At 33.0% G+C, this 12714-nt stretch overlaps 1 protein-coding gene across 1 annotated transcript; it reads right to left on the bottom strand.

The window, feature by feature from the left end:
• Positions 1-9361: 9361 nt before the first annotated feature.
• LOC134270770 (uncharacterized) lies at positions 9362-12082 on the bottom strand. The gene is made up of 7 exons (XM_062753011.1): positions 11969-12082; positions 11552-11727; positions 11317-11459; positions 10830-11049; positions 10450-10646; positions 10097-10165; positions 9362-10009 (listed from the first exon to the last, which is right to left on the bottom strand). Exons 1-7 carry the CDS (start codon positions 12067-12069, stop codon positions 9362-9364), a joined length of 1554 nt encoding a protein of 517 aa, XP_062608995.1. The 5' UTR covers positions 12070-12082.
• Between the last annotated feature and the right edge of the window lie 632 nt (positions 12083-12714).

The raw sequence follows: 12714 nt of genomic DNA, 5'->3' as shown, positions 1-12714 counted from the left end.
TTGTCATAAAAATAAGCATCCCCGTAAGCATGATATACTATATTAGGATTTCCGTTTTCGTGTTTGCTGTAGCTTGGGATCCAGTTAGTTTCGTTGTTGAGGAAAAATTGGTGGATGTTTTATAGTTACCATGGCAACGTGTCTTAAAGTTCGAAAAATGGCATTTTTTAACATGTTTAGAGCCCCATAGTTAACATTTGGAAAAGTTGAAGGTCACAAGTCTCAAATGCATGATAAACATGTTTGGTAAATCAACTATTACATACGTTACTATGGTAACAAAGTATTCAAAAGTATTTTTGTCATACACGTAAAAATAAAAAGCAATTATAAATCCAAATAATAGAAAAAAGAGCCTTGAAACATATACCAAGAACAAAATATGATATTTCATTTTGGTTGGAAATGGTTGCCAAGGTTTTTATACCACAGATTTTTATCCAAAAATATTTTCTTTCCTTGGATACGTACCCTTAAATGTAGATTCTATTAAATAGAATAATTAATATGATGTTAGAAAATTGTTGAAGGACATCGCATATTACTGCTTTGAAAAGTTAATTTAGTAGTACAACCATGGTTTTTTTCTTCATCAAATTTTATCAATATATGGTGTTGCATGTAATTATACTATATTTGGGTACAATGTATCATGATATGTGTAATATTTGTTTTGAAAAGTGTTAATTTGGTGTGAATTTCATTATTAACATGTACCATTGAAATACTGCTTAATACCCTTTTTTTGTGAGAATGGTTTGTTTGCAAGAAGTGCGAACGATCATAGTTTTGTTTGATTGTTCTCCTACCAAAAATCCTTCAAGTCAATTTTCAAAAATTAATATATTCGAATGATTTTAAGTATTAATATAGATATTTATATGGATTTTCATAAAACATAACTTATTTGGGAAAACAACGAGAGATAACTCGTTTTGCTAAAACTCCTGTTTTTCACTAAAGAAATCAATGGAAAACGAAAAATATTTTTAAATTAACCCCCCCCCCCTGGTGAAACACAAATTCCTTTTTTACGGGTGATATCGACTGTCATTTCACAAATTCATACCAAAGCTTTTTTTGTGTTTCACCGGGGGGGGGGGGGGGATATGTTTACAGACAAAAATGCTATTTCGAGGTGATTTACAACTGAAACATTGTATTTTACTAGTACATATGCTTCGTTTTATATGCATGATATATTAAAAATGATTTAAGAAACATTTATTCATATCATATACTATACTGAAAGGAAAAAGAAACACAGGGCAGCATAATGTTCGAAAAAAATTTGACTACATGACGAAAATCACGAAAATTGGTCAAAAGAGAAATTTAGTTACTGTGTACCAAAATCAGTATTCAGAATTACTCTACCGAGAAATTTATGACGTCACCTGGGGAAACGCTAAAAATGCCAAAACACGTGCAATTTGATAACGACGAGTTTGTCAACAAATCTTGTTGCATTATTTGATGCACATGAAGTATGCACATCGTTTTTCAATATTAAGAGACATTATGAATTTCTTGCAATTTTGGCACAGTTTACGGAAGTTCAATGGGGTCTTGTTTTCGAATTGCATAATAATGAAAAGGCAAAAACGGTTTACTAAGCAGTTTCTTGTAAAAATCTCCCCCATAAAACTTGTTACCCGTTGTCAGAGAGGGTCTGGAGTCGTTTTCAATCAACCATGTCGATGACGTTAACGCGAAACAGAGCCATGTTACGAGCAGGTTATTCGTCCTGCCATCTCTTAAATCGCCATCTTACCACCACAAAAACAGCCATTTATAGAGTAGACGATTATAATCATTACATTTATACGAAATTTGAAAGAAAACAATTTCGCAATTTGGTTTTTTGAGCCAGTCAACTTACCGTTGTGTTCCGCTCACTGGCGCATGCGCACGTCGTAGGACTAATTTTTTTTTGGCGTGGTTACCATGCCCGATATCGCAAGGGTTTGAAAGATAAACACTCTGATGAAATTCCATGCAAAGGAGAAATAAGGCTCTGACAGATGCACGGGAGAGACATTGAAGATAATTAGAGTTTTCAATTTTCACTTTTGGGGGGTATCGTCATTTGAGCTTCAATAACTCATGAATTATCAGACAAAATCAAATGGGAATTTGGTTATATCTTTTTGAAAGATGATTTTAAAAGTTAGATAGGAAAACTAAAAAAAATATTTTAAGGGAAACAAATTTAATTCAGCTCAACAGTTTACCCTGCATTTCTTTTTCCTTTCAGTATATTTCAAAATATGATGATGATTTATAGCCTAGTTTCAGTGGAAAATACCGTCTACCCCCCTTTTTTTCAAAAGCTGGAATTCGGGATATTTTACAATTTAGCACTGGTATTAAACTAATTAATCAATTACCATTTAACTGTTCATTGTATTAAACAATGATTTTATAGCCGAATTTTCATCAATATTGAATTTAATGGTTATAAAATGTAGACGGGAATTTATTGGAGTTAGCGTGCGTAGTTCCTTAAGAAGAAACATTAGTTTGAAATTTATAACACAAAAGAGTTTTGTTATATCTCTGAATTGGTGCACCGTGAAATATTTGAACTATTATGATTTAATATTAAAGTATACGCTTTTATTTCTTTTTGAAAGTAAAAGAATGCACAAATTTTCCTAAGGATTGATGCTTCACTGTGAAAATTTATCCAAATCTAAAAGTGTGCGGATTTTTTTTTCGTTCTTGAATGTTTACAAGCTCAATGCAAAATACACTTACTCACTATAAAATTTATAGTTGATGTCTGTTACAGAGTTATCAGAACATGGTTATAATTATAAGCACTGCATACAGAATTAGCTCTGCATAAATTAAATCTTGCGTGACAATCAGGGCATGCAGAGGAGTTTTCATAATCAGTGGTTAAGCCAAGTTAATAGGAAATGGATAAAAATTTAAATAACCACTAAGTTAACATAGATATATAAATAAGAAAAATACTTCAAACGCACATTTCTAAAGAATGTCACTTTCCTCGCTTGACATGATGTACGAAATTTGATATCACATAAATAATTTCATAAAAATTATGAGATTAGTGCAAATATTTTTTAGAAAGCGCAAAAAATAGAGTTTTTCTTTTCATTCCTTTGCTTTTCTTGTCGTTCCTTTTAGATTGATTGTATGTTGTTGAACTGCCGTTTGGGAATTTTTCACTCATATGGAGACGCCACCACTTGCTGAGGGAAAGCTGCAAATTTTGTCCAATACTCGACACCTAGGGCCATTGAGCAGGGATCTTTTTCGTGCCATCATCTACTGCGACACTAGACCTCAGTTTAAACGATTTCATCCAAAAGACCGGTCTCCACATCCCACAGTAAGGTTCGAACCCGCGACGTAAGGATGAACTCCTTACTTCGCGACTATGAGGCAAATGCTCTAACCACTGCACCACGCGGGCGATGTTTGACTCTTAGATGTGTGGGTTCTAATTTAAAATGAATAATTCTGAAATATACATCAGGCCTAAGACTAAAATGAACTCACTTAACTGTTTTTCAGAAAGAGACTTGAGATGTTGATGCAGAATTTTTTTCTCAAAAATGTTCATAGATCAAGCGAGAAAGAATACCGGTACTTACACTGTAAGAATTCATGTTTTTGTTATATATTATAATAACTATTATGTGTAAACAGCTTGTTTTTTTAGGCTTCATTTCTGTTTGATATCTCCATATAACATATCTTCTTTTCTATTCATAATTATAAATTACATGGTACATGATTTGTTTTTCACTCCAACATTTATCATAATTCCTGATTGATGTGAAATCGATAGCATTCAATCATGCACAGTTTCAACAAAAACGTTTTACGTGTGACTCAACTTTTTCAGAAATTCTTTTGAAAGCTTAAACCTAAATTCATACTCATCTCTGTTTTCACCCTATTCAATACTTAACTTATAAAAGGGAAAAAACATTCCTTAGTATGTTGATATGTGCATGGACGGAGCAATTTGAATTACAAAGTGTAAATTTATCATTTTTTGGTATAACCAATGTAAAAATCATTCTTGCTTTGGACCAAAGGCAGAAGAAATCATGAAAGTGTAAACAAGGAGTGCGTTTAATACTTTTGTAACTTGTCCAATTTAGCTGTTTCAAAGGTGTTCTACTGAAAAACGGACAATTTTAAATTAATATACAGCTATGAATTTACATAATTTATGCTAGAAAAAAAAATCATTATTAGTTTGGGAGCGTTTCGTTGTACGTATATAAATAAATTTATTTACACCGTTTTCTTACAGAAATAATGAAAAGTGTCAGTACGAGTACATACGATAATAATTTGGACAATTGCCCCATAATTGATAGCATGAATAAAGCTTAAAAACATGAAGGACAATAAAAAGTGAACTGCAACGAAAGTAGGTCAAATTATAACATCAACTGAAATATATTTAATTTAACGCAGTTCCTTACAATTGGAATTGTTCGTTATATTTATATAAAACACTCAGAAATAGTGAAATTCGATTTATTTGGCATTACAGCTATTGTTTGTTTGAAATCGGAAGCGTGGAGAGGATTGTCACAATCCACTTGTTTTTAGTCTTATCTGAATTAAACATGACCCTGTAATTAGCATTAATGACGGGCGTGGATTCATCTTAAAATTTACGATAACAAAGATTTCTTCACGTGTGAACACAACTCAATACTTTTATGTGAAATGATAATTTCAATGTAAAAAGGTTCATAAACTTAATTGTTATTATATGAAATTTAAAGTAAGTAATACATAACAGTATCGAAGGTCTATAAATATACCTTTGAAAGATCATGGTTTTTCATGTAGTCCACATACTTCTTGTAAAGTGGGCCGTCAAAAAATTGTGTCCAAGGAGGCACAGAGTGGTCTTCAGGAGTATCCATTTATATTGCAATATAAAGTTCCAAGTACAGTTCAAGAACGAAATTAAATTTCCTTTTTCTACTTGCAAACCACTTTCAGAATCTTTAAATTCGTTCCGATTAGAATGAATCACTCTACAGGATATTCTTAAAGCTTAAAGAGATCTTTTTGTTGGAAATAGTTCTTATTTTAATTTTCGTTATTATGACAGTCATATATCTAACTCTGATGAGATAATAGCCTTCTTTGAAGCGCTCGACTGGTTTTCACGTGCATCGTCTTCCCAGTCGAAAAAATGCAAATCAAGATTCCCTTATTAATTCACCACAGTGACATTTTAATAATGAAGAATTTCCTAATTTTTAAAACAAAAAAAAATGTTTTATTTGAAAACAAATGAAGCGTATCACCTCATTTGTCGTAGATGACCAAGTCATAGCATATATAATAGCAATAGATCTATAATTTTCTAAAGATTTCTTGATAAATAAAAACGGCACTTTGGTTAAAAAGGACGTATATCAATATATTAATAAAATCCTGTTCAGTTCCTTGACCCTCAAAATGATTCATTGTTTTTCCCTAGAGACATAAAACAGTGATGAACGAAATAATATATTGGAGTAAAAATTTCACCAAAACCTACACTTCATTTACCATCCTGATCTCGCAGCTGTTAAATAATAAGCTCTTACAGACTACTACATTGGACATTTTTAAGGAGGCATCTAAAACAAATATTCCCTTGATATTAAAGAGTTTGTAGTACATGTACAAACCAATACATCTTTGTTTTGCAGACCAATAAAATCTACATGTAAATGCTACTACTGAAAAAAGCGAGTTTTTATCGTTTCTATGACTGATCCGCTGATGAGAATTCACGTTTTATTTGCTGTTTTATTTAACGCATATTTAATTGAAAACTTTTTCATTTTCCAGTATTTAAAAACAAATTTGAAGAATAAAAAAAATGAAATATGTGCGACAATGGAGGTATTCCATTCCTTATATTATCTATTTTCACCACTTATTGAGATTATAAATAAGCTTATTTATAAACTATTTTGTGATCTCATTACATATTAAGCCGCATTTATTAGTACCTTTTTGACGAATGTAAATAACAGTAACTAGAAAAACAAGCTAATTCAGAGAATTTGTGTCCCCCGCTTAAGGAAAAAGTAAAACATGCGCAGTTCGAGGGGAGGGAGGGGAGAGTTGGATCCCCCTCACTGAATTTGTATAATTATTAGATGTATACATGCATGTATACTGAAGCAAATAAAATATACCATTATGGATATAAAGATTTAATTGCTTATTCTTTATTATGTGTATAGAAGATTCTTTTTATATGGAATATTTATCACACTGTAATGATGATTTTATGAGTTTGTACAAGCCAGACCTCGTGTTGAACGAGTTCGACTGAGACAACCATTTTTCGTCACAAGTGACCTAAATAGTGACGTCATTTTCACATTGTGACGTCACAAACAAGAAGAGACTAGAAACTTTATTCAGCATACGCTATTTATAAGCCTTGTGTATGGCTATGTGTGTACTGAATTTCATTCTAATCTGAATAGTTTACGCCGCACAATTTTTAATCGCTAGGTGGCGCGCGGGAACTAAGGGGTATAGGCGACTTCCGCTTTACGATCTTAAACACTATCATTATGCCGAAGTACTGTTGTGTGCCCGGTTGCTGTGGGTTTGGGGGGCACAAATTCCCCGCAGATAAACATATGCTTAAAAAATGGAGAATCGCGGTAAAACGTATGGACCCTTCACCAAACAACTATGGAAACCTGGACCAAACGATGTCGTTTGTAGGGCACATTTTATGTCCTCTGATTACAAGTGCACACTATTAGGTTAGTATGCGAATTTTTACAGAAAAAAAATTGTTTATAACATAAAGTTATGTTAAGTCAAAACACAATGGCAATTTTAGTATGAAAAACTGTTACGAAAAATTCCGAGATTCCTCTGACACACATTCGCATATTTGTGTAAACACTCATTTTAGAGATCGATGTGTCATAGAAATTTCTGATCGTTTTTTTTTTCAATTAACATGTCATTCATTTTTATAGAGTTTAAAATTAGTGCATGTCACTAAGTCCCTGCATAAAATTAATTTTGTAACATACATAAATCTGTACACCAACCCCAGGGGTATTTTATATATGTATGACAAGTACATGCACTAATATTTTGTTCTTTTATTGGTTTGTCTTTATCTTTGTGATGCTTTGTGGTTGTGTTTTGTTTTTGTTTCAGATGCCATCAAGAAGACAGCCCATTATGGCATAAACATTCCTGCACGGATAAGTCAAAATTTGTTATTTTTTTTACTCATACACATTTTTTTTCAAAGCCTTCAAATTTATTCAATGTATCAAATGCTATTGTTTACTATAATAATGAAAGAATTTTAAAATTAAAGTACAAACTTTATATCTCTTAAAATATATATATAAGTATTCAAGTTCAAATATGTAATATGTAAATTTTTCAGTTCTTATTTCTATTAAAATATAATATGTAAATTTAAGATTTCATTTTAAATAGGATTGAACAACACAAAAAATGGTCAGATTATTCCTTTCAATGATTTTTTTTATGATGTTGAAATAATCACATTGAAAATATATTTTTGTTCTCAAATTTACAGGTGAACGAGCACGCCTTAAGGAGAATGCTGTTCCATCAGTTTTCAAATTTAGGTCTTCATCTGAAGAGCGACAACGTGGAACCTCAGTCTCAAAAAATAAAGCAAGTGTGTCCACTATGTCTACACCTACTGAGTACTGTCATGGTGTTCAGCAAGAGGTCACAGTTGAGTCTCCCATTAGTAGTGAGGAAAGTGAAAATCAAGTAGAAATGAATTCACCCCATGTTGAGAAATTTTCGCTTGAGAGTTTTCAATGCAGTCTTCTTCATGGTCGCTATTCAATTGAAAAGTTTAGGACAAACTCTAAGGCAATTAACTTTTACACAGGATTTACAGATTTTGAGCATTTTGAATTTTTTTTTCGTTGTCTTGGCCCAGCAGCTTCAGATCTTAAAAATCAACCAACTATAATTTCACCCATTGATCAGCTTTTCTTAACTTTGATCAAACTTCGCCAAGCTAGGGAGGATTTTGAATTAAGTCTTATGTTCGAGATTAGTGAAACAACTGTATCAAAAATAGTCATAATGTGGATTAACTTCATGTACTTTCAGCTGAAAGAAATTGATATATGGCCTTCTCGAGAAATCATTGATAAACATATGCCAGAGGATTTCTCGAAGAAGTTTCCCTCTACCAGGGTGATTCTCGATGCAACCGAGATACCAATTCAAAAGCCATCAGATGTAATTGCCCAGTCAGTGACATGGTCTGGATACAAGCATCACAATACTTTAAAAACAATGATCGGTTGTACACCACGAGGTGCAGTTTCCTTTATTAGTGATGCTTTTGGGGGTTCTGCTTCCGACAGACAAATCATTGAGTGTTCTGATTTAACAAAGCCAGAATCAAACAGGTTTTTACCAAAAGATAGTATAATGGCAGACAGAGGCATTATGGTGCAAGATTTGTTTGCACCCATGGATGTGTTTGTTAATACTCCTACAATGCTTAAGGGAAAATCTCAACTTGAACCAAAAGATGTTGTAAAGGACAGGAGAATTGCATCCAAACGAATACACGTAGAGAGAATCATTGGCCTTAGTAAGAGATACAAAATTCTAAGTTCTCCACTTCCATCTAGCAAATGTATTCTTGCATCTAGAATAGTGTTTGTTTGCTTTTCTTTGTCAAATTTTAGGAAACCAATTGTGGATGGGTATGCCTGATTGATTAAATAAACTGAAAAGAATTTTTCCATAATTTATTATTGTATTAATAGTATGTTTCCTGGTACAAATCAAAAATGTTTTCTATAGTGTAAAAATTGCAAAAGTTACAACCTTGGGCCATCATTAAAAATTTTTTGTTTGATGTACTCCAACCCACATTCTCAAGGTGGGTAGGTAGTTAGGTTTTGTTTGTTTTTTCTCTACAGTATTGGACAAATGATATATGTAACTGTCATACAAATCACAGACTCGGATATATATTGATGTTTTCATTAGATATAGATGACTATACATTTTTACATATATAAAAATTAAAATAATAAATCATCCTTTAGAAATTTTACTACAGAGATTGAAAAAAAAAACAAAATCAAAGTGCTGGTAAAAAAAAGAAAGATTGGGTAAGGGTGACTTTGAAGTGTTGGTTGAAATACATCAAACAAATTATTTTTTATTGCTAGCCTTGACATTCAAAAAGTTTTATGTAAATTTTCTTTTTCAAGAATCATCTGAAAGTGGGGGCTAGCATTTTCTACATTTTGCCATCTCTTGAAACATGTACATTTTATTCTGAATGTCAACATCTTATTTAGTGAAATTACAAACAAGAAGCAACATAAGGTCTAAAGTGTTTCTTGTAAAACATTTCCAACTTTGGCAGCAAACTGAACCTGAAGTAATCATCATCATACTGAATTTTCAGAATCAAAATATCACAGAAAGTAAACACAACAAAATGACACATTTTTCTTCTGGAAAGAAAAAGCTGGCCTTGCACTTGATCATAGTATTTATGAGAGTTTTTAAGTGTAACAGTGCCATCAGATATCTCAACAAGGAATGGGAATTTCTTCCCACGTTTGATTTCCTCATTTCTACCAGTATAAGGACATTTAACTTCAATAATGGCAGCATTGTCTATTAACCCATCTGGTGTTGCACCAAGAAATGGAAAATCTGTAGATACAAATAGTCCACATCTTTTAACTTTGAGACCAGAAATCTCCTCAAATCTACATATAGCTTTGTTTTCATATTGTCTACCATGCATGATAGGTGAAGTAGAAATTAAATTTCTTTGATATAAACTCGAACAAAGTTTCCGTGTATCTCTGCGGCAAGTCATTTTTGCAATGTCTCCGAATCTGGATGCTGTTATCCTCCACTTTCTCTCATCAAACCATTGTTTACTTTTAGCTTGTAGCCTTGTAGTTTTCTCTATAGTCTCTGCTTTTTCTGGAGTTACCTTAATGTTAAAAATATGTAAACATTAAATTAGTCAAGATCAATAAGCAATATTGAAATAAAGGTCATCAATTAAAAAAATACTTACACACAATGCTCTGTCTACAATATATTCTGTGAAGGGGAGTTGAAGGTAATCATGATCTCTACTTGCAACCTGAAATAAATAATTATTTATGAATATTTCTAATATAGGCAAAATTAAAAGGGGGGGGGGGTGTCACTCCCCTGTGAAATGATAATTGTTATGCCACAGTTGAATATGCTAGCTCGCATCAATATCAGTGTATGAATTTTGGTTTTTAAATCTTGTTTAGGTTTCTTTGAAACTGGTTTAAACACAAAATGTGATGGACCAACAGATAAACATGACAGACACTATATGCCCCTGCCATATTCATCGTGATGCATAAAAATACCAAGAAATAAAAATTTCTTTACCAGAAGACTTGTAGAAGGTGTTGAATATCTCAAAGTTATGTCCACGGAGGAGGCAGCACAATAGTTCACCATGCAGTTGTAAACATAACTTGAGTACCCAGTGGAATTTCTTTTGTACTTTTCTTTTCTTGGGTCCTCAAGCATGTCCTCCGAGATTTTCCTTTTCCAAGGGATTTTGTCCGCAATAAGAGGCTTACCTGGATGTAAAAAAAATTTTATAGTTCTAAATAAATTAAAATTGTGAGAGTCATTTGGAAATCCTGAAATTTTTAGCTCTGAAATCTATATTAAGCAGAAAACACATTAAAAAAAATACTGTTATCTCTTTTGTCTATTGTTTAACATTGTGTTTAATAGAATGTTTTCAGTATTATACAAACCTTCATACATTTTCTTCGGCACATGGAAATTTTGTAAATTTTCTGTGCAGCCTTTCATCACAGAAATCTCCCCCTTTTCGATGAATGCTGCCACCATCAACAAAACCGCTCCAATATGCTTGCATGTCCCATGTGGACCTTTCCCAGCTGGGCACTCACAATGTGAATTTAAGGGTTCCCCATGGGTTCTTCCAAGCCTTATTTTAAAATTATATGAAACCTGGAAGACAAAATAGAAGTGTTAAAAAAAAAAACACTATGTTAAGACTATAGGTATAGGTAACATTCCGAGATTCTTTGAAAAATTTATTGCATGTATCAAACTTAAATTGTATATTATTTATGAGGTTTACATTAGCATAACTAAGTATGAATGGCTCTGACATTTTCACTCTTTCTATACTGAGAAAGAGAGTAAATCATTGTATTAAATACAAATTTAATACTGATCATATTTGAGGTAGCCAATTACTGTAAAAATAAAAACCTTTTGTTTCATAGCTGCACCAACTATCCCAGACAGGTACACATCACCGGAAACACACATACTGCAGGCTAAGATTCTGTTACCCTTCAGAAGATCTTTTCCCTTCTCCAGGGCCTTGATATCAGATGTCATTTGTTTATCTTCTAATGAGTAAAAAAAATCATATACGTTTTGTAACATTGGTAACAAAAAAACATTAGGCCTAACTGTGTTTCACCTACAATTTTCCACTGACCTGCCATTCTGTACAAAAAGTAATTCTCGATCTGGGTAGTTGATAACTTGGGTAGCAATTGTCTGTGTTCTTGTCTTAACTGTTGGAATCCACATGTTGGCCAAAACACATCTACTGGTTCGGGTATTACGATAGGGTCTTGCCTAAAATTCTTGTTGCGGTCGTATGCTTCAAGCCTGCATTATTGAGTCAAAAAATAGCATTTAAAAGAGTGTAAGCGTAACTGAATCATCTTCATTATTACTAAGAAAAAAAATGGTAAAATGTCTATGATTTTGCGCGAGTTCAATATTTGCACATGTCGACTAGGCCTAACTGGCATGCAACGACATTGTTCACATAAGGAGAATGTTTATTTTGACTTGTGATATTGTTTGTCAATTATAAATACGTCATATCTTTAAAAAATGTTTTTACCTTTCGATTAAATCAATCTTTCTCCCAGTGATCACAGCACCTCTTTGGGAAAGTTCGCATTTTAGACGCGGGACCGTCCAGTGTTTATAATTCTCCGCCATGTTAGCTTTTTCTATACCCCTTAGAACTCGCGCGCCACCTGGCGAGTAATGACGACGGCGTAAACCATTGTGGTTTTGTAGATATAGAGATAGTTTGCGAACTTTTTGATCACCCCTCGTAAATACTAATAAAACAAACGGGGCGGGACACTTTGAGAGGGGTGAGAGAGGTTCTTGGAAGTTTTGGTATAAAATCACATTGAATAAGCTCAAAATCTTCTTGAAATATCGCCCGGAAATGATAGTGTTACACACGGACAGAATGTGTAAATCTACGACCTTGAACTTTGACCTTTTGACCTCAAAATCAATAGGGGTCTTTATTAGGCCACAGCGAGTTGTTATGTAAAATTTCATTGCAATAGCTCAAATGGTTCTAGAGATATCGTGTGGAAACGAAAGTATTATAACAGACAGAATTTGCTTATTTATGACCTTGACCTTTGCCCTTTTGACCTCAAAATCAATAGGGTTCTTCTTTAGTCCATAGGGAGTTGCTATGCTAAATTTCATTTGCAAAAGCTTAAAGGGTTCTCGAGATATCGTGTGGAAACGAAAGTGTTACAGACAGACAGAAAGACGGACGGACAAACCCACTTTTTAAGCGGGGGACAAAAAAACCAAAGTATTGGCTTGAATACCACG

This window comes from Saccostrea cucullata, unplaced genomic scaffold, assembly GCF_032062105.1.
Source record: "Saccostrea cucullata isolate Sc308-1 unplaced genomic scaffold, CSIRO_AGI_Scuc_v1 ctg3809, whole genome shotgun sequence".
Classification (NCBI taxonomy): domain Eukaryota; kingdom Metazoa; phylum Mollusca; class Bivalvia; order Ostreida; family Ostreidae; genus Saccostrea; species Saccostrea cuccullata.
This window is presented reverse-complemented; position numbering and strand designations above follow the sequence as displayed.